This window comes from Metarhizium brunneum, chromosome 1, assembly GCF_013426205.1.
Source record: "Metarhizium brunneum chromosome 1, complete sequence".
In the NCBI taxonomy this organism is placed as follows: Eukaryota; Fungi; Ascomycota; class Sordariomycetes; order Hypocreales; family Clavicipitaceae; genus Metarhizium; species Metarhizium brunneum.
This window is the reverse complement of record NC_089422.1, coordinates 4,817,143-4,839,681: the sequence shown is the minus strand read 5'-3', so window position 1 is coordinate 4,839,681 and position 22,539 is coordinate 4,817,143. Positions and strand designations below refer to the sequence as shown.

The following is a 22,539-nucleotide window of genomic DNA, read 5'->3' as shown; positions in this document are numbered from 1 at the left end:
TGCACCGCTAGGTCTAGGAAGAGGATTACGGCCAAGGCGTAGCAGTGTGCTGAGACAAGCAGCGGGCGACAAATGCAGCTGCATCTTCAGGAACGGGGTTGTACGAAGTAAGCTACGATAACACTGACAGGCTCGGATATTGAATATTGACACCACGGAAGCATGGTTCCATACCTACCTAGGTGCCTAGTCATGATCTCCAAGTAGTACGTACTTCTGAACCATTGACTTCTATTGGTAGCGCATTGCGTGGACGATGTTTTGTGTGCGAGCAGAGGGCTTCGTCCATCTATAGGTGACATCCGGCAAGCGTCATGGGCAGTCCTGATAAAAGGTTCCGTCACCTACACTACAAAAAGTGCAGATCACTCCTAGTAGTGTAAGGGCTTTATATCGCTACATATATCATCACAAGTTCACCCACTTACATTTCCCATGGACGCAGTGATACCACCTAGGTAGTTGAATCCTTTCCAGACTTTCATTGTATGCACTCGACCCCCTGAAACTGTCATAACCCAACCAGGGAACATGCTTGCTCACTCCTGAGGCTGACAGCTGGAGTGGGCGCTGAGCATTGTAAGGGAATGCTATTCCGAGCCGATGCTGCCTGATTCCTCGTGTTGCATCCAAGGGTGGAATACCCCATCTTCGTACGGAGTACGGAGTACTCCATGAAGATACACCATCTAAGGCCTGAAGAAAGCGAAACGTACAGCTGGTAGAAGGGTGCATAAGTAAAGCAGAACGCATAATCCTCCAGCCCGCTCGGTCAATCGTGTTCCCATCGTCCACCACAACTTGGACCGCTTGGACCGAATCATGCCATATTGCTTGCCAAGCTGCAATCGAAGGCCCATTTGCGAGCCGGGCAGCAATTCAGAAGACGGATTTTGAACAGAGGACTCGGACATAGGAAGAGAGAACTGCTGAACTGTAGTAAGTGATTGTGACGGCCACCCACATCAGGCATCCTATGTGACATGCAGTGGTCTTTCTCACACACACACACACACACACACCTCGACACGCGCCTTCATTCTGAACGACCTCCTGGTGACCGACAGAGTCTCGTTGGTCAGCTTGAAGACGGACCCAACAAGCAGGCCAGCTTTGGGGGATGGCAAGATGGGTCGCACCACGCATTGGACAGGCCATGACAGGCCGAGACAAGCCCTAACATACCCCGTACAGCTAAAGGGGACGTGTATGTAGAGTAACTGGTGATGGTGGGCGGGGGGCAGCAGATCTGTTTACTGGACAAGTGATCGCCAGTACCGAGGAAACTATTGGGCGAAGCCGGATGAGTTGCCGTCAATCCGTTGGAGCCTTGTTGATGTGCTCGGTTAGTTACATCATGACAAAATACATGTGCAATAATCACCCACCAAGGACCTGCAAGCCAGGCCCGGGGTCGGGGCCGCCCCAGCTTTGACAACAGAGCTGGGGGAGGGACGAGGAAACAGGCGAGCAGACATTGGAGGCTCTGCATGTACACCTGCTGTGGCCGGGTCCTGGGTTTAGTAGACAATGAGCTTGATGGTTGATAAGGCGATGAAATTGTCCCGATTGACTGCAGGTGCAGAGGAGGAGGCGTACAGGACGCAGGCACACGGGTAAAGTAGAAGAGAAGAAAACACCCAGCAGCACGCACCACTAGTAGTCGCTTGCCAGTTGACACCTGGATAGCAGAGCAGACGATTTGCCGAGTACTTACTTACTTAAGTAAGTACGGAGTACACAGGTACCTACCAGGTACGTACTTAAGTACGTAATATATTGTGTAGTCCAAGGTGCTTGCTTGGCTTGGTGCTTGCTTGGCTTGAAAAGTACTTAGACGGAGTCAAGTTTCAACAAGGACAAGAATATCGAAACATCAAACGCAGCGTGGCCAAGTACTTGACGGACTGGACAAGTGCTGAGCTCTTGGCTTCTCCGCCATGCGGCCACTTGGAACCAAGAAATTATGCACACATGCAGGAGCCACTGAAGCTCCAGCCGGTGGCTTGAGTGTTTCACGATGGCTTCGGGTGATGCCATTGAGCGCACTGGGGCGTTTGGGTCTTCGGTGTCTGTCAGATCAGTCAATGGCGGGCCAAACATTGAATACGGCCTGGCACCGGCAGCACCGACATGGAGCAGACAAGCAGCATCGATTGGCCCAGCTGGTCAACTGGTGCTCGGGGCGATGCAGGTCGCAGATTAGCGCCCAGTGCCAGCCATTGACCGACTTGGACTCGAGTACGGAGTATTATGTACATGTACCATCGTTTGGAGCAATTGCCCAGCGCGGGAGCCGCAGCATCAGTCCCTCGAGTGCTGGGCGCACAGATCAAGAACTGGCCTTGAAGAGTTCGAATGTTGCAGGTCGGCGTAACAACCAGTCTGCCATGGCCAAGGACTCGACCGTGTACCTCGACATGAGGGTACGGGGTACAACCACGGCAACGCAGGAGTGCAGGCAGGAGTGCAGCAGTGCGGGAGCGCAAGCTGCTGCGTACATGTCAAGGGTACTTTGCCCAAGCAACTCCCGCACCAAGAAGTCCTAGGTCGATCGATGTCTGCCCGCAGCTCGAGTCCTTCTGTGGCCTCTGTTGCCTCTGTGTTCCCACCTGCACCTCCTTCATCCAGCCCGCTGCCGCCTGTGCTGCATTGAAACATTGAAATCCTTCTCAACCACGCCAGATGCAGGCCACTCATCCTTTTCCAAATCATTTTGCATTCAACTCACCCTCCCCCTTTCCCGCTCCGTGACGTCTGTTGCTCGTGCCAAAGCTACCAAGTGCTGGAGCCTTCATATAGTGTCGCCTCTCACCCACTTACTCTCCCGCCAGCGAAAGAAAGAAAAAAGACAAACACGAAACATTGGAGGCTCTAGTAGCTGTTGGACCATCTGAATCCCACCAAGCCGTTGACCTGACTTACTTAGTCGAGCCGCCCAGTCCCCACTGCAGCATCCCCCTCATCGTCGGTGCCCGCAGAGCATCATCCGACACCAGCTTGCGTGTGCTCTGGCAGACCTTTTGGGCCTCAAAAAACAACCGACCTTAACTGTCTTCGACCGAGCCAAGACGATACCATCTCTCGACACTCTTCAATACCTCCTCCGAGAGAGCTTTTTTGCTCCCACCAACACCTCTTCTTCCTCTGCATGGTTTTAATTTCTCTTTGGCCCCCCTCAAGTACCGTGGCACTCTATCCAGCTGCATCTCTACCTGTTGGCCGCGATCACAGCCACCATCACGGCGATTCTTCGCCATAAGAAGCATCTGAGGTGCCGTCTCCTCGTTTGCAGCTCTCTGGTAGCCGCCCTGGCCCTGGCTTATAAGCATCGTTGTCATGGCGGACACATCAGGCTCGCAGTCACAGAGTACTGACCCAGCAGCACAATTGGTGAGTGCCGCATTTGTGGATGAGACTCTTTCTTGCATACAGCGAACTGACTGGAATTTTCCTCTCAAACAGCCAACCTTTGCCGCAGCACCGCCAACCTCTGCCCCTTCCAATGTCGTTCCTCAACTATCATCTCCCGCTCCAATCCTCAGACCGGCCATTCCCGGCGGCCGCTCTGGTGGCCGTCCCCCGAGGCTTGGTATTTCTATTCCGGCGTCTCCAAGTGTGAAACCGGTCGGCAGCCAACAACAAGTTCAGTCTACCCCGTCAAGGCCGCCGCTTCCAACTTTACACCTGGCCACTCCTATGGGCACGCGAGCCACGCCGTATGAGCAGCCTCCCGGATCACAGGGAATCCAACCCGGCCAGTCTGCCGACGGCGGCAGCGAAAGTAGCGCAGCCCACTCGAGGTCCGGTAGTTTTGGGCCTTTAGACGGCAGGGCAAGCAATCCTACTTCGGCAGGATCTCAATTTTCTGCCCTTTCGTTTGCCTCACAGTATATTATTCCGGTAACAAGAACTCAAGGTACTCCAGATCCGGTATCAGCTGTGGGATCCATGTATTCTGAAAGAAGCGAAGGCGGCGTTTCCATGGAAAGAGATGGCAGTCATCAAGACTCCGCTACCTTTGCTGGCTGGACTCTGGAGAAGCTCAAAGAAGCCGATGTTGAGGATCTTGATGATGAAGGCTGGAGAATTGCAAGCATGAATAATTTCATTGAGGAGCTCGGTCATCTGGGTGAAGGTGCCGGGGGTGCTGTTACCAGGTGTAGACTGAAAGAACGCAAGACTGTGTTTGCGCTGAAAGTAAGCCGTCTACTCGTAATTGCTCAACTCTAACGTGGACTGACCTGTGGGTTATAGATTATTACTACCAACCCGGATCCTGATGTTAAGAAACAGATTGTACGAGAGTTGGGCTTCAACAAAGAATGCGCGTCAGAGCACATCTGTCGTTACTACGGTGCTTTTGTCGACCCGTCCACCGCCACCATCTCCATTGCTATGGAGTTCTGTGAAGGCGGGTCACTGGACAGCATCTATAAAGAGGTCAAGCTACAAGATGGTCGAACAGGAGAGAAGGTTCTGGGAAAGATCGCCGAGGGCGTATTGCGCGGACTCACTTACCTCCACACTCGACGGATCATCCACCGAGACATTAAACCATCGAATATCCTCCTGTGTCGAGATGGAGCCGTGAAGCTGTGTGACTTTGGGGTTTCTGGCGACTTTGGAACTAAGGGAGAGGCCAACACATTCATCGGCACCAGTTATTACATGGCACCCGAACGAATCACTGGCCAATCATACACAATTACATCTGACGTGTGGTCCACGGGTGTAACATTACTGGAAGTTGCTCAAAATCGCTTCCCATTCCCTGCCGATGGGACCGAGATGCAACCAAGAGCAGGTTTGATCGACTTGCTAACTTACATTGTTCGGCAGCCGGTGCCGACGCTCAAGGATGAGCCTGATGTAAACGTGTACTGGAGCGACAACTTCAAATATTTCATCGAGTGCTGGTGTGTACCTACCACCTACCCCCTCTTTTTATTTTTTTTCAAGTTCCTTTGCGCTTGTTAACATTTCCACAGCCTAGAGAAGCGACCCGATCGCCGAGCCAGTCCATGGAAGATGCTTGAGCACCCCTGGATGCTTGACATGCGCCCCAAGCGAGTTAACATGGTTAAATATCTTTCCTCCGTGTGGAAATGGGAAAAGTAACAACCAGCGTCATAAATATCATGTACCAATTGTATACAATTCGTGAAAAAAGGGATTTGCATCAGTTCCACTCTGATGAGAACATCACGGCCGCTCGCTTCTTACCCTACTATATATTACGGGGGTTTATTCTAACGGCCTAATCAACACTTGGGATTACGAATCGCACTGAATGCTGAATCGGACACATGAGCGTCGACACCGCAAATTTTTGCATTTTTATTGCTACCAAAGTCTGCACAGACCAGAAGACCATCGCATTCATATGAAACGCCTGCACAAGTGGCAAGATACCTTGCGATGAAAGCATACCTACTACTGCATATGGGACGGTGTTCCCTTTTGGGTCTCATTTCTGGAGAGAATGAAAACGGATTGTTCCTTTTTTTTTGGAATTTTCTTTTCCTTATGTGGTTGTGGGCATTGGGGCATCAGTGCTGCGTGCGGGCGGGTATTGGTTTCAAATTCTTTTCTCTATTCTCTTAACTCTTTCAATGTCATTAAACAAGATCCAAACTCATGAGTTGCCCACCCCTTCGTCTGATGGTGTAACCTCATCCAACCGATCACCCATTAGCTCTCTGAGCGTGACTGTTGCGTAGGCACTGCTTGCTAGCTGGAACTTGACGACAACAGCTATTTTGGTAGGTTCGGCGGGCAATTCTGTCTCGGTGTTTGCCTCGGCACCGTTACTACTCGTAGCCTCCTGCTCGCTATTCGCCGTCTCCATCTTTGCTTCAGCCTGGCCCTCGCCATCATCAGCCTTGATTTTCTTGGCAGGGCCACGGTCATCTTCATCTCTCTTCCTCTTCCCTTGAATCCCATTCTTCTTGGCACCGTTGATCAAATCCAAGTCTGTGGGGTGCATCTGCTCTGTATCGTCCTCATACAGCTTGAACTCCACAGTAGGCTCAACCAAAAACCTCTGCATCAGCTTCCTATACCGTCCTGGGAGGCTAAACTCTCTTCTCAAGCGACGCATCTTGTGCGGGTCAAGACTACCATTCTCCTCGCGACCCATGAACTCTTGGTAAAATTGGCCAATTTCATTATCCGGATAGATGACGTCGTAGCCCGGCGAAGGGAGAACAATGTCGTAAATGGTGTACTTGCCGCTGGCGGCTTCTTCCTCGGTGAGGGCGCGAGCACGCAGGGGTGCATCTTCCTCGTCCTCGACGGGGTTGATGACTTCGTCGCCGTCCTGGTCCCGCTCCCGCTCGGCGGCCGCAGGCTGAGTCTCGCCATCGGAAATGACCAGGTCGCCCTTTGCGACCTTGTTGCCGTGCAGGGCGTACCGCTGGCTGGCGGCGTGGTTCCACACGTGCGACTGATAGGCGTGGAGGTACATGGATCGCAGGCCACGCGTAATGTGGGTGATGGCGCCTGCAAAGTCCCGCGCCGAGTTCTTCCCCATGCGGGTGAGGTGGCGGAGGATGCATGACTCTGCCGCGAACCGCCGCGGGATGACCTTGACGGCTCGGTTCAGGTCCTTGCCTGTTTGGAAGAGCATGCATGCGAGGTGGCGGAGGGCGTCGTCCTTCTTGGAGGGCTCGTCGGGGACTTGGCCAGCTTCGGCCTTGGCTGCGATTTCGGGGTCGTATTGGAGGAGGGCGTTGACGGCGGCCTCGAAGTCGTCTCCGAGGATGAGCTTGCCGACCTGGTGCGTGCCTACGTCGTGGGTGCCGAAGCGCTGGTGGCCAAAGTAGTTGATCCATCCGTGGGAGGACATGTGTTTGAGCGCTGGTTCGACATTGTTCCTCATGGAGGCGAGGCGCTCCGAGGGCGACTGTGCGGCGGTTTCGCCTGCCATTTTGCAGTTCTTGAGGGTGATTACGAATTCGTTGCCGAGGAGCTGGCCCAGGTGAATGGGTTGTTCCTGGTACTCGTAGTCGCCGGTCGATATACCCCAGAGCTTGCCGTTGAGCCCTGCCAGCGCTCGCTTGCGCTGATGTCGCACTGAGCAGCGCTGCGTAGTCGATGCGCGGCGGTCCTTGGTCCCCGCGTACCCGATGATTTGGGGCTTTACTCTGAGCAGACGGGCGATTTGGTTGGCGGCATCCATGGTGTCGCGGTTATCCTTGTACAGCGTGAAATGGAGATAGTCCCCCATTGGTCCGTCGTCGCCCGGCTGACCACGACGGCCTCTGCTCTTCTTCCCCTTGCGGGGGGAGACGTAGTTGGCGACGATGACTCCGTCGTGGCCGGTGGTGGTTTCGAGACGGGACTTGAAGATGCGGCGGACTTCCTGGTGGAGCTGAGCGCGTTTGGGCTTGTCGTCGATGACAGGTGAGGTAGCTGTGTTGGCATCGTTGGATGAAGGGCCGTTGCCGTAGTTGAAGAGCTTGACCAGGTCCTGGGCGAATTGGGCTGTGGAGAGGTCTTCGAGGACTTTGACGTCTTCCTGGGGGACCTCAATTGTTTGCTCCGGCTGAGGCTTTTCATCTTGTGGTGTACTTGAGTCTTCATTTCTGGCGTTTGACTCGCTGTTTTGAGGCTGCTCCAGCTGCTGAAGCCAGTTAGTCTCTCGCAGCACGCATCACGAAGGGGTTCCAGCTTTACCGTTCGCTCGTTTCCAAGCCCAATCGTGCGCAAATGAAGAACTGTTCCATCTGTGTTGATCTCATTTACTTGGAAGTCTGAGAATCTGGCCTTGTGTATTAGCGCATGGCAAGACGAAGCACACGGAAATTGGGAGAATGGAAACGACGTACCTGACTCTCATGTCGCCAGTCCATGAACATTTCAATGGCGTGGTTCGGTGAGTGATGCCAATTGACGCCGCGTAGGATGATCCCGCGCGTGCGTTAAAATGCTCCTTATCCTTATCCGACATTGTAACAACTCCTTTCGCGCTTTGAAATATAACTTTTGCGCGACACCCTATGAAAGTGCCTTTTGAGTGTGGTTCGTGATTTTCACTGACAGTCTCTGCTAGGCAGTTCTGTAAAGTAGCCGCTATGGGAAGGCGGTGGATGCTTGATGGGCTAGAAATGGTAGGCGGTAAAGGTAAATAAATGGAAGCGGGTGCACACTGCACAGGGCGCCTCACTTTAGTGGCGTTTTTGAACTATTAAAACGCTTAATTATATTGTCATCTTCTGTTGCAGGACAAAATGTATGTGAAAGACCAAGATGACGATAAGTTATGAATCTCTTTGGGGCGCTCATTTGGATCGCTAGAGGTCTTGGATCCAGCACAACAACTCGTGAACAATGCGATTAGTCAACTCGTACGACTGGCACCACATGAGAAATTCACCATTTCCCGTTTTAGTTTTTGACTACTAATTTGACCCTTCCCTCAAATGAATCGGGAAGTGAAAACCTCACCGGATGGGCAAGTTCACCCCCTCTCTTCGAAACGACCAGATATCCACGATGTCAATGGACGAAGAGAAAGGCCAGGGAATCGTTCCCAAGACACCTGGTGAGAAGGATGCCTTGGACGTGGACTCGAGTGACAAAGCAGATCAGGGTGCCGCTGGCTCAACAAGGAGCGGAATACTTGCCCAACTGCGCAATCTTGAAGCCCGTATGGATGCTAAGTTCGGAATCGAATCCGAAGCCATTGTTCGGAAACGCGCGGAAGACAAGAAAGATGTGCCTTGGACCGAAGAGCTCACCATGGCTCTGTTATGGGCTAGCGGAACCATGAACACGTCCTGTTTCGCGACGGGCTTTCTAGGGTGGCAATTCGGTCTGAGTCTGAAGCAGACTATTCTCATCACTATATTTGCTTCTATTCTCGGCGGAATCGTCACAGGCTACTGTGCGACATTCGGTGCCGCCACGGGATTGCGACAGATGAGCGTCAGCAGGTACAGCTTCGGATGGTGGCCCAACAAGCTCATTGCTATTCTAAACTGCATTCAGCAGATGGGCTGGGCGGCTGTTTCTTGCATCACTGGCGGCCTTGCGTTGACAGCGGTTTCGGACGGCCATGTTTCCCTCATTCTGGGCATCGTCATCCTGGCCGTGGTGGCGCTGCTCATCTCATTCGTTGGGCTCAACGCCATCTTGGTCTACGAACGATACGCGTGGATTGTCTTCTTCGTCATCTTTCTCATCATCTTCGGCGAAACCGGCAAGTACGCCGACAACTCGACTCCCGCCTCCATCACTGGCGCGACGTTAAGCGGTGCGGTTCTCAGCTTGATTGCCATCGTGTACGGTTCCAGCGCTGCCTGGTGCACGACGGCCAGCGACTACTACGTCCACTATCGCGCCGACGTCAGCCGTACCAAGGTTTTCCTCATGACAAGCTTTGGAATTGCGATCCCGACATCGATTGGCATGCTGGCAGGTTGCGTGGTCGCCTCGTCTCTGAACACTCAGGCCGAATGGCGAGACACGTACGAGCATGACGGGTTGGGCTATCTGATTCAAGATATGCTCTACCCACGAGGATTTGCCAAGTTTCTTCTCACTTTGCTGGTGTTATCGGGCATCAATACCAACGTTATTAGCATCTATAGCGCATCTCTGTCCTTTCAGCAGCTGGCACGACCGCTGGCTTTGATTCCCCGGTTCGTCTGGACGCTGGTTTCGTTTGCGTGCATTCTTGCACTAGCAGTAGGTGGGCGAGAACAGCTCAACACGTACCTCCAAAACTTTCTAAGTCTCCTGGGGTATTGGTGCACAAGTTATGCCATCATATTGTTGGAGGAGCACTACATCTTTCGCAAAGGGAAGTTTGAGAATTACGATTTCGAGGGATGGAACGATCCTGCGAGGTTGCCGTTGGGTATCGGCGCGGCTACTGCGTTTGGGCTCGGCGTGGTGTCGTGGTGTATGGGCATGAATCAGACATGGTTCGTCGCACCCCTGGCCAAGGTAATTGGCGATAATGGCGGTGATGTTGCGAATGAATTGACGTTTGTGGTGACCGCGTTGGGATATCTGCCGGCGAGATATCTGGAGTTGAGGATTCTTGGCCGGTGATGCATCGCGGAGTATATAGGAACTAGACGTGAACAAAACTGGGAAAGGCTACCTGATATCTGATGACTACCTGGCCATTGGCGGCAACACTGAAGACAGCTAAACCGTAAGTCCACGGAGAGAAACATTTGAATCCTCAACAGAGACCTCATGTGCCGGTTGATGAATGAACTGGCTGTTCTTTGAGTGTCATGGGTCAGACTGATGCCACCAGACAGACCCCTATTTTATTTTAATTGTTCGGCATAGCACCCAAGTCCAACCCCTGCATGCACTGCCCTGCCCTGAACAGTCAACTTGGCAATCAAGACAAAGAATATTAAGTTCCCTCACCAGGCTGCAAATAGAAAGGACATTCAGGGATTTCAGGGACAGGGAGCGAGGAACATGCACGGCGGCTCCACAGATGAAAAAGTCGACTACATGATTGGTCGACGCCCACAACGGGGGCAGGAGGCAATATTGTGTGGCTGTGAGTGACCGGACCGAGGACTCCGACCATACTAGCACTACGGAGTAGTACTACGGAGTACAGAGTCTGGAGAGTCGATCCAGTGTGTTCAGCGTCCAGCTTTTGCTGACAGCCCAAAAAAAGCCCCACGCGCCACAGCAAAGATGCCAACGTTCAAGTTCGCGATGGCCGTCAAAGTGTCCCTTTTCCCCAACTAGCATACTCTCTTCTTGCATCTTCATCCGTCTTCAACACCCTCATCTGCTCGCGACCGCTAGGCCTTGCGATAGCGTCGCGTAGGTCTCCTGCCGTGATTTATGTCCACTTTTTAACCCCGCGGCTTCTCTCTTCTCAACATCCCCTATCGAACTCGCCTCGTCTCGACGAGAAACGAAAATCCTCATCATGGATGCGCCAGAGCCTGAACAGACCCCTTTCGCCGCTGTCACAGCCCACACGACCAAACTGCAAAGGGTACGCCGACACGCCAGTCGTATACGAGACGGGAACATTGTCATTGAACAAGAAATAGTTGCGCTAACTCGGAAGTAGCATTACCAAGCTCTGCTCGACCAGTCTACGCCCTTTGTGCTCTACAGATGGGTTGCAACCGGCGTCACCCTACTACTCTTCTTCGTGCGCATTTTCTTCATCCAGGGATGGTACATTGGTATGTTGAGGGTCCGACGTCTTTTCATTCTACGGTCCGCTGACTCCTCCCACAGTTGCCTATGCGCTCGGCATTTATCTGCTCAACCTGTTTCTGGCTTTCCTCCAGCCCAAATTTGACCCTTCCAACGATGCGGTCGACCAGGACATGGAAGATGGTGCCGTAGGGACCCTCCCGACCAAGCAGGATGAGGAGTTCAAGCCCTTCATTAGGCGTCTTCCCGAGTTCAAGTTTTGGTACTGGGCTACCCGTGCCATTGCCATCTCCTTCTTCTGCACCTTCTTCGAATTCTTCAACATTCCTGTCTTCTGGCCTGTCCTGGTCATGTATTGGATTATTCTCTTTGTCCTGACGAGTAAGTTGTCACGTTGGACGTTTCCACGTTGGGCAACACCTTGGCTGACCACTTCTATTCCTCCTCAGTGCGCAAGCAAATTCAGCATATGATCAAGTATCGCTACGTTCCATTCACCATGGGCAAGAAGAACTACCGCAAAGACAACTCTTAGTCGTCTCTCGATGCAGGAGAACAGGTAGCGGACGGCATCCCCCCTGCCCACGTTCCGACATGAATTGTCACAAAACGCCAATGGCCCTTGTTTTCTTTTCGGTGTCTATTGTACAAACACATGCTCGCTTTTTGGGAGCTGGTAGTTAATGTTATGGGGAGATGCTGCGCGGGCTTGAAATTGGGATCGGCTTGTAACACCAGAGTGATAGGCATTTTATGCGTAGCAGGTAGCAGGGACATAATAGATCGGCATTAGACATATGGCGGGTGGGCTGTTGGGAAAATGCGGTGTCATAATGGAACGAGAGCCGAATGCGGGCCCGATTCTTGGAGATGGTTCGTTGATGAGAGACAGAATCAAAAATTGAATCAAAGTAACATTGGGAAATAATTGAGCCCCCTTTTTTTTATTATTTTGAAATGTTACCGCCGCCGTCGCACACAAGATTTCACGCAACGGAAGGTGCGGGCGGCGGGGAGCTGCCGCGCCAGCTTTGCATCGTCGGTCCGCAGCCTCGCCCTCCCGCTGGCTTTTTTCCCCCAGCCTTGGCCCGGCCTGGCCCAGTCGCAACTTCGCAACTTACACCTCACCATTGGCGACGGACCATCTGCGACTCTGTCTGTCTTCAACCTCGCGAGAACCGAAACACACGAGATTGTGCGAGCATTCTGCCATTTTTGCACATTTCGGGGCTGACTGCCTTGCGTTGCCAGCACAATGTCGTCCTCGGGGGCGCGCTCTGGTGAGCGCATGGTGCATCAAGACTTCATCGCGCGAATTCGCTTCTCCAATGCCCTGCCTCCGCCACCCAATCCGCCTAAGCTGCTGGACATCCCTAATATGGGCCTGGCGAGTGGACAGTATACGACTCCTGGATTCGCTTCGCGGCTAGCGAGAGAGCAGCCGCTGAATATCGAGGCCGATGCCGAGCTCGGCATGCCCTTGGACTTAGTGGGCATGCCCGGCGTGTTTGACGGCGATGAACGATGTGAGCTTGCCCGAATGGCACGCATGTGTCCATCAGTTGAATGTTCTTCGTTCGCGCGCAAGTCGACTAACGCATGTAACAGCTATCCAGGCTCCCGCACAAGCTCCCGCCGTCCACCCTCACGACAGGGCACTTTTGAGACCTATCGCGGCTCTCGGCAAGCCCAAGGTGGCCGAAGCAAACGTATCCTTCCTCCGGCGAACAGAATACATCTCGTCATCGACGCCAAAGAGACACGAGGGGGGCAACCCGCGAGCCCTGCTCGCCAAGGCACGGAAGCCTCAACGACATGCCCCCGAAGCTGCAGCCGACTCGCCCCAAGTCATCAAACGCAAGATCGACCATGGCTTTGATATTGCCCAGCAGGACCTCAAAGATCCCAAGCGAATCAAGCACCCTACAAAGAAGCACCTCAAGGTCGTCCAGGCCATCCCCCTCCTACCAGACCTCTACGCCTTCCCCGATTCCGGCGCCTACGTCACGGTCAAGTTCCAGACCAATCCCGTCGGCAAGTCAAACAAGTACGACACGCGTCTTCTAAGCGGTCTGCTGCGGCCGATAGAGCGCACGGCGGCCGAGGACGCGGCTTACGAGGCTGCCCTCGAGGCGCACGAGCAGGATCCCGAAAACAACCCCAAGCCTCAAAACTTGATGAACTACGATTTCTACCTCGGACAGAGCAGCTCTGTAGCGGACAACTTCCGCCGCAAGTTCGATGTCGACGACCCTGACCATGACGGCGAAGAGCTGTACACGCACCAGGGCGAGAGCGGTGGCTATTTCCAGTTCAACAGGGTCCGAGCATACGAGACCTCTCACGAGACCGAGCTCGATCACCCTACCAAGTACGAGGACGAGGTGATCCTTGCGTACAACGACGAGGATACCTATCCGAAACAGAAAGCAATGTACTACTACCCCGTCATGCAAAAGTCAACCATCCGGCCGCAGCGAACCAAGAATATCGCCCGAACGATTGGTATTTCCGAAGAGGAGGAGCAAATCGTCGACCAGCTGGACATCACCGTCGATGACCCAACCGAGGAAATGCTCGATGCCATGAGGAAGTACGAGCATCACCCTCTTGGTTGGGAGCAGGAAGCGGAGGAGGAGCCCGCGCAGGACCAAGACGCTGGTGAGGCAGACGGTGAAGACGCAGAGGCAAATGGTAGCGAAGGGGCCGAGAGACGCTCGCCCTCCGGGGAAAGAGATGCGGAAGCCGATGAGGATGAGGACTAAGGCGACTCAGAGCAGACGAGGATTTGTACGTAAGTTAATACGCAAAAGTGGTCTTGCAGATTATATAGCGAATTATTGGATGGTAATCATCATTACCGGTAGGCGCAGGGATATATACAGGATTGCGGATTGAGTTTCTTAAAGCCAAGTTGAAACAAAAATGCCCCCAAGTACCCAGGTTATCTAAAGTGCATTCAAACCGTGTCCAATGCCATGCCATCGCTCATGAATATGCAATTTACAACGCCGACGCCACACTATGCTAAAATGCCTCTAATCAAAAGTCGTGATCCAACCAACATATACAGACCCTATAATTTTTTCCCCGAACTAAACATATCGAAACCAATAATGGCCCGTTGATCATCAATCACGCGCGCATACCTACAATTCGTCAGCCCAATCATCATATCAAGACAAGCGCAGCCAGAGAAGAAAAAAACTCACTCAAGTAGTAACCTGAAAAACCAAACCTCCATGTCCTCCTTCCTCATCGTCTTCGCTGCCCACTCTCGGCTCTCCATCGCCATGTTCTTCCCGTCCTCCGCACCCAAACTGCTCTCATTGAAGAACCGCACAGTCTCGAGCCAGTCATCACCTTGCAAGCTCAGCGGGACATAATGAACCCACGGCTTAAGCCATTCGTTATGCCATTCCCGAAACAAGGCGAACTTGAATGTCAGGCTCATGCTTTGTAAAAATGCTAAAAACCTGCCTGAGAAGGCATTTCCATCCATATCCAGGAGGTACTTGTATCCCCAGGCATCGGTTTGATTCACACGAGACGAAACGTTGAAAAAGGCCTGCTGCGCCTTGCAGTCTCCCTCATCGCACTGACCAATATGAGAGAATGAAACGTCCGTGAGAGTGCTGTAATCGGCGCGAGAGACCTCGGTTACCGCCCACTTTGGCCTACTCTGACTCCCCTGGTTTTTGACAATCTTTGCCTGTCCTCCAGCATTAATCTTCTTGACAAAGTGTTGACGGTGCTGTCTCCTCCAACCGCCGTCGCGACTAAAACCGCCCGTCGTGGAACCCCGCCAGTATAACTTGCTGTCCTTTTCGTCCCAGGGCATATCCTCTTCTTCCTTGTACTTGACCTTGTCGTACCAGTACCACGGCGAAGGGTAAATGATGTCATTGTATGAAGAGATCTTGGACTGCGAGAAGATGGGAAAGAGGTCATGCACTACTTTATATGTATTTGGCCTGTCAAAGAAGCCATATGTCGAGCTGAGCGAGGGACTGAAACATATGTCCGCCATGGCCGTGGAGTTGTACACGAAGCCAAGTTCGCTAACACCGTACTGGCTAAGGTCGTCCCATCGCTCATCTTCCTCTAGAATTCTGGCAGGGCTCTCCGGGGGGCATGACATTCTCGAATGAGTCCAGGTTGCTTGTCGGCTAAACGAATTGAACCTCGAGTGCTTGACTTGTTCGAATATCATCTTGTCGCTCAGCTCAGGGGACGTCTTGGAAAAATCATTCGTGGGCCTCTTGACCGAGTTTGACGCGGGCATATTCTCCGTCTTGGCCTTTTTCACAAGCCTCGTTAGATCGTCATGGGGGACGATAACTCTCGGCTCGTCGTGGATGTTGAATGCGAGGTCCATATCGGGCAAGTACTTCAGGAAGCCGTCTAGCATGCCTTGCGTAGCATTGCGCTGCCATTCCATGCCGCCTTCCATGTGTGAAATCTGGTGGTTGCGTATGGCAACGCCGATGAGTGCGTTGTCATTTCCTAGTGCCTCTTTGGCTCGGTCTCGAATAGTTTTCGGTTTTAGTCCCCAGAATGGTGTGATGAGATTGTATATCGTGTCAAATTCGTCGATGAGCTGGACGTTCTTGGATCTCGCGAATTCGAACCATTTGTCGAAATGGGGAGGCGGCGGTATTTCATATCGCCGACGGTACTCTTTCACTGCGCTTTCGAGATCCTTGGATTGTCGTTTCGTCGTCCCCTCTAGCTCTCGTCTTGCGTCCGTCATGAGATGTTGAATGGGGTGTCTTTTCGAGCTCAAGACATCCTTGGCCCTGGGCCCCCCGTGTATTGTAGTCGCATCACCCCAATCCTCTTGCAGCTCCTCTGCCTGTGTTGGTTTGAGACGTGCATCATTTATTGTCGTCGGCTCATATGCTAATGTCAAGGTCGATTCTAACTTCTGTACCTCATGTAACGATGGCTTCAACGGCGACTGGTCTGATCTAGTATTACCCGTGTGCTTAACCACTAATTTCGTTTCTTGATGTGATATTCGCAATGCAGAGTATATGCAAACTGTGAAGAATATAAATGCTGCGAAAACAGTAAGTTGTCGTCGCAGCATAATGTGTACCAGATCCCCTTCCAATTGGCAGACTGGCGTGTAGAGCTCTGCCGTTTAGGTCAGTTGGATAGCGGAGGGTTTTTATTTGCACGGATATTCGAAATAAAATCTAGATTCGATACGGAGTTATTTTAGAGCTGACTGGTATGCGGGTATTGAGAATGCAAAACGTGGAACGAGAATGGAGGACGATGTCATGGATCACTGTTTACTTTCGAGAGCGCCGTCGGCTGCAGCCACTCTGATAGCTACTACCCGCTTTTGGCACCGTCGCCCCATCAACAACGTGGAGGGGTACTAGTACGCCGCAAGACGCTCTACCTTCATGAAACGGCTTGTACCTGTACCCTACTATTGACGACGTGCTGTGCAGATCGACAGAACACAAAGTGTTTTAACTTTAAAGCACTTCGTAGTTATTGGGTGGCCGTACTTTGGGGGCCCTCGAATTTGCGGCAATGAATGGTATTCGTCTGTCGTAGATGTATATAATGGCTGGTACCATCAAGCTCACAGCATATCGGCAATATCACCAATCAAACGCAATCACATTAGGAACATTCGAGATTTTGTAGTGTAGCAGCTTCACCAAGGCATGTATTCATCGATTTCGCGACTATCCCAATGGCTGCCTCAGGGTATTGGCCATTGTCATCATAACCTTTTCATAACGCCAGCTATGCCCCAATTCTTTTTATTGATGATCCGTCGCGCTTAGTAGAAGAAACCAATAATCTTGCCAGCAACGTGCTTGCGACGGGCCTCCTCGTGGTCCATGATACCGGCGGAGGTGGTGAGGATAACGTAGCCGAACTGACGGGCGGGCAGCAGCTTGACGACCCACTTCTCGAGATCAGCCAGACGGACGTTGTATCGGGGCGAGATGACACCAGTCTTGTTGAGACGGCCGTTCAGCTGAACGACAATCTTGCCAGAGCGATGATCGTCGACTTCCTCGAATTCACCAATGTATCCTGCACAGAACAATGTTTTAGCGATGTTGCGACAAGACTCGGATATATTGACTTGGAATGGACAGGGGAAATTCTCCCCGGTTCGCAGACAGACCCAAGACCACCGCAGGACTTCAATTTATCGGCAACTTATAGGGGCTGGGCCGTGGTGCGTAAAAAGACCGTCGCCCTAGTTATCATGCCGAATGATGGTGGTCAAGGGATCCATCCGCGTGCAGGAGAGAAAAGCCCAAGTTGTCGTCTTGTGGCGGGTTACGTACCGTGGCGCTGCATGACCTGGAGGAACTTGACGATGACCTTGGAGCTAGGTCGGATCAGGACCTGACGCTTGCCGGTCTTCTCGGCATTGTTGATGGAGTTGAGGGCGTCGTGGAGAACGGAAGTGCGAACCATTTTGGCGGTGTTGTACGGAGATTCTCAAGTCGAGCTGGAAATGAGGTATCTGCCAAAGAAAAATCGGTGTTAGCCTCGCGTGGTCGTGAGCAAGAAGAGTGCCCTCCAGGGATCAATTATCGAGGAGGGTTCTGCCGCTCATTTTCGAAGAGGAGAAGCGTATCGAGGGCGTCCCGCGACCAGGTTCTCGACGTATTTCGACAGCATTGCCAGCACAAATCACGTCCTCACCCGTCGCGGCGCCCAGGATTGCTCTCCCCAACCACGATAAGAGGCATCATCCTGCTGGATTCCGAATCGCTGTCAGTGCTTGCAAGAATTCTACATACCTCAGCGGTTGCTTTGTCGGCTCTGGATGGATGGCGAGACTGTCGTGAGAGTCGTAAAAAAAAAGCGTCGTGCACACAGGCTGGGAGCAGTTTCGCTGGTGGGTGGGGCCACTTGGAGCGATTTCGTGTGCCCTGGTGGTCCGTGCACGTAAAAATGCCCTAAACCATCACGCACCACGCACTTGGCCACCAGGGATTTCGGCAAATCCTCGTTTGGACCGTCCGTCCCTCCAAGCCCACCACCCTCACGACGAAACTTCCGTCACTTACTTTTTCCCTTTAACCAAACACTTGAAATCTTCGAGGATCGCCCGACAAGATAAACACTCAAGATGGTTAGTATTTCTAAAAAATCTTACACGAGCCGGTCCTTCGCGAATTTATGTCTTGGAAGGCAGGATATTGCAAGCAGCGCATCGCACCCCGCCGTCACACACAGTCGACTCGAACTTGGCTTGATCGAAAAAAACGAACAATTGCTAACATGTTGCTCAACTTGTAGTCGGACGTAGAAGAGAACAACGCCCCCGAAGTCTCCGAGGAGGTTGAGGTTTCGGCCGATGCCCCCAAGGGCCAGATGTCCGTTCTGGACGCCCTCAAGGGTGTTCTGAAGCTGGCTCTCATGCACGATGGCCTCGCCCGCGGTCTCCGCGAGGCTTCCAAGGCTCTCGACCGTCGCCAGGCTCACATGTGTGTCCTGAACGAGAACTGCGAGGAGGATGCCTACAAGAAGCTTGTTGCCGCCCTCTGTGATGAGCATAAGATTCCCCTGATCAAGGTTCAGGATGGCAAGCAGCTTGGCGAGTGGGCCGGTCTCTGTATGTGAATTCCTAAAAACCACAGCTCTCGGTGTCGATGCGCTCAGAAGGAGGGAAGGGCAATTTCTTGCTAACTATCGCATGACAGGCGTTCTTGACCGTGAGGGCAACGCCCGCAAGGTTGTCAACTGCTCTTGCGTCGTGGTCAAGGACTGGGGTGAGGAGTCGCAAGAGCGCTCCATCCTCCTCAACTACTTCCAGACTTCTCAGCCTTCGTAAAGTTATTTACATGTTCACGATACGGCGTTGAATTTTGAAGGGTAATAGAGGTGCGGACTTGGTGTTTCAAGACCGCCGGACACGACACTTGCGGTTGTACTCTAGGCACTTCAGCTGGGTTCAGGATGGGTTCAGGTCTCAGTGTGACACAGGCCTTGGCATGAGGAAAAGAATAATAAAAAAAGAGACAAAAGTTTCAGCTTCACAACATGGTATTTCATATTCATAGTCTTTGCGAATGTGTGATTTATGTGACTGTCGTATCGTTATGATTGTAAACTACTTGCGTCCCTCAACCTGCCCCGATTGTCAATGAATAACAAGTCATCTTGTGAGGGATTCTCCAGATCTGTCAGAAGCTTACCATGATGATATGATAGCCAAATTCCGTCTTGGCTTCGGCAATCTTGGGATTATTTGTCGTACTAGGCTCCAGGGCAAACGCCGCTTCCTCAAACTTTGGGTCCAGGCTACCCTTGGTTTTCCATCCCAGTGCGCCTCCTGTGGTAATTGAGCATGCTGTCAGCTGGATCGTGCTGTCGATTTTATGATGATGATGATGGCTAGTAATTGGCTGTGGCAAACCTTGTCTCGCTTTGTCCTCTGAGTAATTGCGCGCTACTTCATCAAATTTGACGCCATCATTGAGCTTGGCAAGAGCCTCTTCTTTTTTGGCGTGCTTCTCGCACTTTGGCGCATCTCGAGGTTAGAGCTGTGCCTCGAATGATGGATCTGGCCGCGATACTCACCAAAATGTGCCGCACGTTGATGGCTTGTGCTCCCTTGCCTTTGCCGCCCGATTCTTTGTCCGCCCCTTTGCCCTTACCAGCGGACTTTTCGGCGCCTTTTTTATCGTTTTTTCCCATGTTGATTGCGGGAGGATGAATGCTCAATGGCCCTGGTTAATTTTGGGCTACGTAGGTTGTGAGGTTGAGGCTTGAGTGTTTGGCCAAGCCCAATGGCTACTCCGTACGAAATACAACGTACTCCATTACGCGACTTGCGGATAAGCATGCGCACCTTGTTATTTTGAGTCCTTTTTGTCGGTACCATGTCGCATTGTCGATGACCATGGACCAAGGGCAGTTTTACGAAGCGTTTATTTCTACGCGCATTTAGCTCAAGTGATAAGCTAACAACTACTTGGGTGCTTGGTAGCCAACGAGCCAGAAATCTACATTCTGCGCCAAACGCAATTACTATTGCAGAAAGCGGTATTTAACAATGACCAGTAGCTACGCATCATACTCACAAGACTTCGTTAGCACCGTTATTTGTGGCGAATGGTATTCCACAGTATGCGTTGGCGGCACCGGCTGTTATGCAAGCAAATTGTCATCCTGACCCATGAGGACAGCCCGGTGTGTTAGAGCTGAGGAGGGTATTCAGTTTCGTACGACCAGCTGCAAACCTAGATTATACGTAGGGTAATACAGGAAATTGGCCAAAGTTACTATTGCCTCCGATGACAGAACAAGAAACGCAAGAAATAATGCCAATAAAGCCAGTTCTGATAGCATCATGCTCGCACTTGACCGGGCAACGACCCTGTCACAAGGTTGACGCAAATGTTCAAATATCAGTACATGTGACACCCCAGCTGACGCAGATTAGCCCTCAACAGTCCTGACTTCAATTTTGAAGCCAGCATCATTCACACGATCAAGATACTTTTGTCCCAAGCACGCGGGAGTGAATACACCACCTCCCAAATCAAGGTCATCTTCAAGAATGGTTAATGCAGCCTCGGCGAGAAACAACCCTGTCACTATGACGCACATGTCAGTCAGCAACACAATTTCACATTTCTAGGCGTCAGCCGTGATGGGCACTTACGCATGTACAAACTGCCGTGGAACCAGGCACGGCAGAAGGCTTGTTTTTGAGATGGATTGCTCTCAATGTCGGGCGTGGCAGTACCACGAAACTCTACCTCTTCCTTTTCCATGTCTTCCCTGCTGACACCCTCTCCTGGCTGGTAGATGAATCTTTTCACGAGACTCCGGACGGGGGGCACGAATACCAGGAAGAAGCTTCCAATGGCTAGCGCAAAGTGAATACCGATCCCATGGAGCCAATTTCTAGCTTTGAAGTATTCACTCCAAGTAAACCTAGGCCCATAGAATTCCTTCTTCCTACTGGGAATCTCATGTAAGAGGCCCCATGTTCTGGTAACAACGGTCTGATCTGTCGTTCCAGCAATAGATGTAGTAAGAAGACCCAGATTTGGTCGTGATGTGACACCCAGAATGCTTTGGAGGAGTCCCTTTTGCGGTTTCGCGCCGGAGGTATAAGGAATTGGAGATGTCGCAAACGGCTTCGTGGATTCAATAACCTCTTTCAAGGAGAACTTTTCAAAGAGAACTAACACCGTAGCTAGAGTACCACCCGAGGGAGCAGAACTGCTGATAGTTAGGATAAGGGAGTGTTTCTGGAGACGCGCAAAACGCACTTGAGCTTATGAATAGTAACAACAACGTCCTTGGTAGGAGCATCCAATTCTGTCCGCACATGTTGCGCCATGGCCCACGATATTAGGTCAGGCGGCGCAGACTCTATTCCTGACTGAGGTATCATGATGGCTCCAGAGTCCTTCGCCGTGCTTTCATACTTTTTAATCATGCGAGCAACCCAGGGAGCCTCGCCGGTGCAATCGAGATAGTGGGTGCCAGTCTCGGCGCAGAGTCTGAAAATTGGTTCGCCATACACGCAGTAGGGACCAACGGTGGTGATGAAAATAAAGGTCTTTTTGATCAGAGCTTCTAATTGAGATTCATCGTTTGTATTTGCAATCTCAATGCCTAAGAGCTTGTTAGAGCTGATACCAGTGGCGGCTACACCGAGATGTTCTGAAAAGCACGGAACAAGAGGCCAAGATTAGACATACTGGGTGGCAAACGGTCAGGATTAAGCTTCTTGCATTCCTCAACTACGCTCTGAAGCTTGGATTCTGACCGTCCAGCCACAGCCCATTTCAGATTCGTTGGGAGAAACTTGGCGACATGCTCGGCTGTTAATTGGCCGGTATATCCTGTTCAGGCTGCCATTAGCATCATGGCCTTTTTCCACAACTACAAAAATGACCAGCTTATCGCGGCCACGCTTACCAGTAGCTCCAAAGACGACCAAGTCATACTGACGGCCATGGTTTTTGAAAGCCATTATTGCAATATCAAAGCCGGAAGCTGGTGATTGATGGCGTAATGGATCACAGGGGTTCAGAGACGAGTGCAAATCCAAACAAAAAAACACAACAGAAGAAGTTTATGCCGTGGAAGGCTGTTTTAAAATCTCGGTTATTAGAATGGGTGTCTTAAATAATAGCGATTGAACTGCGGACTTTAAATATCCCAGCAGCGGGCGATGAGGTCAAGTTGTCCTGACTCGAGGTGGCTGCCTTGCTTGTGATGGTGAATACGTAGTCCGGCGCCCCACCCCCGGCCGTGGGCCGTCGAATTGAATAAGCGGGGAGTTGCCAGAAAACAGGACAGAAGTTGATAATGGGCCAAGGTTCAAATAGCGCAGGTTGATGTTTACTTCTCAGCTGCGCGTTGCAG

General features: G+C 51.9%; 10 protein-coding genes across 10 annotated transcripts; 5 read left to right on the top strand and 5 right to left on the bottom strand.

Moving 5' to 3' along the window:
* Window positions 1–3,339: 3,339 nt before the first annotated feature.
* MKK1 (MAP kinase kinase MKK1) lies at window positions 3,340–5,121 on the top strand (the record flags this gene model as incomplete). Its single annotated transcript, XM_066129752.1, has 4 exons — window positions 3,340–3,393; window positions 3,466–4,200; window positions 4,258–4,919; window positions 4,992–5,121. 4 exons carry the CDS (start codon window positions 3,340–3,342, stop codon window positions 5,119–5,121), a joined length of 1,581 nt encoding a protein of 526 aa, XP_065985877.1.
* Window positions 5,122–5,638: 517 nt separating this feature from the next.
* On the bottom strand, window positions 5,639–7,954 carry PUS7 (Multisubstrate pseudouridine synthase 7; the record flags this gene model as incomplete). Its single annotated transcript, XM_066129751.1, has 3 exons — window positions 5,639–7,627; window positions 7,681–7,765; window positions 7,833–7,954. The coding sequence occupies 3 exons, from the start codon at window positions 7,952–7,954 to the stop codon at window positions 5,639–5,641; spliced, it is 2,196 nt and encodes a 731-aa protein (XP_065985846.1).
* A 545-nt stretch (window positions 7,955–8,499) lies between these two features.
* fcyB_0 (Purine-cytosine permease) lies at window positions 8,500–10,062 on the top strand (the record flags this gene model as incomplete). The annotated part of the gene is made up of 1 exon (XM_014693592.2): window positions 8,500–10,062. The coding sequence occupies one exon, from the start codon at window positions 8,500–8,502 to the stop codon at window positions 10,060–10,062; it is 1,563 nt and encodes a 520-aa protein (XP_014549078.2).
* Window positions 10,063–10,918: 856 nt separating this feature from the next.
* Window positions 10,919–11,692, top strand: RER1 (the record flags this gene model as incomplete). Its single annotated transcript, XM_014693593.1, has 4 exons — window positions 10,919–10,987; window positions 11,066–11,183; window positions 11,239–11,538; window positions 11,607–11,692. 4 exons carry the CDS (start codon window positions 10,919–10,921, stop codon window positions 11,690–11,692), a joined length of 573 nt encoding a protein of 190 aa, XP_014549079.1.
* Window positions 11,693–12,412: 720 nt separating this feature from the next.
* G6M90_00g014420 (uncharacterized protein) lies at window positions 12,413–13,922 on the top strand (the record flags this gene model as incomplete). The annotated part of the gene is made up of 2 exons (XM_014693594.1): window positions 12,413–12,683; window positions 12,766–13,922. The coding sequence occupies 2 exons, from the start codon at window positions 12,413–12,415 to the stop codon at window positions 13,920–13,922; spliced, it is 1,428 nt and encodes a 475-aa protein (XP_014549080.1).
* A 311-nt stretch (window positions 13,923–14,233) lies between these two features.
* On the bottom strand, window positions 14,234–16,249 carry CXT1_1 (Beta-1,2-xylosyltransferase 1; the record flags this gene model as incomplete). The annotated part of the gene is made up of 2 exons (XM_014693595.2): window positions 14,234–14,306; window positions 14,370–16,249. 2 exons carry the CDS (start codon window positions 16,247–16,249, stop codon window positions 14,234–14,236), a joined length of 1,953 nt encoding a protein of 650 aa, XP_014549081.2.
* Window positions 16,250–16,963: 714 nt separating this feature from the next.
* Window positions 16,964–17,616, bottom strand: crp-27 (40S ribosomal protein uS8; the record flags this gene model as incomplete). The annotated part of the gene is made up of 2 exons (XM_014693596.1): window positions 16,964–17,223; window positions 17,484–17,616. 2 exons carry the CDS (start codon window positions 17,614–17,616, stop codon window positions 16,964–16,966), a joined length of 393 nt encoding a protein of 130 aa, XP_014549082.1.
* Window positions 17,617–18,277: 661 nt separating this feature from the next.
* Window positions 18,278–18,982, top strand: RPS12 (40S ribosomal protein eS12; the record flags this gene model as incomplete). The annotated part of the gene is made up of 3 exons (XM_014693597.1): window positions 18,278–18,280; window positions 18,448–18,763; window positions 18,852–18,982. The coding sequence occupies 3 exons, from the start codon at window positions 18,278–18,280 to the stop codon at window positions 18,980–18,982; spliced, it is 450 nt and encodes a 149-aa protein (XP_014549083.1).
* A 279-nt stretch (window positions 18,983–19,261) lies between these two features.
* Window positions 19,262–19,848, bottom strand: PIN4 (Peptidyl-prolyl cis-trans isomerase; the record flags this gene model as incomplete). The annotated part of the gene is made up of 4 exons (XM_014693598.2): window positions 19,262–19,279; window positions 19,347–19,483; window positions 19,568–19,670; window positions 19,732–19,848. 4 exons carry the CDS (start codon window positions 19,846–19,848, stop codon window positions 19,262–19,264), a joined length of 375 nt encoding a protein of 124 aa, XP_014549084.2.
* Window positions 19,849–20,592: 744 nt separating this feature from the next.
* Window positions 20,593–22,144, bottom strand: Sccpdh (Saccharopine dehydrogenase-like oxidoreductase; the record flags this gene model as incomplete). Its single annotated transcript, XM_014693599.1, has 5 exons — window positions 20,593–20,750; window positions 20,819–21,384; window positions 21,435–21,783; window positions 21,870–22,013; window positions 22,090–22,144. 5 exons carry the CDS (start codon window positions 22,142–22,144, stop codon window positions 20,593–20,595), a joined length of 1,272 nt encoding a protein of 423 aa, XP_014549085.1.
* Between the last annotated feature and the right edge of the window lie 395 nt (window positions 22,145–22,539).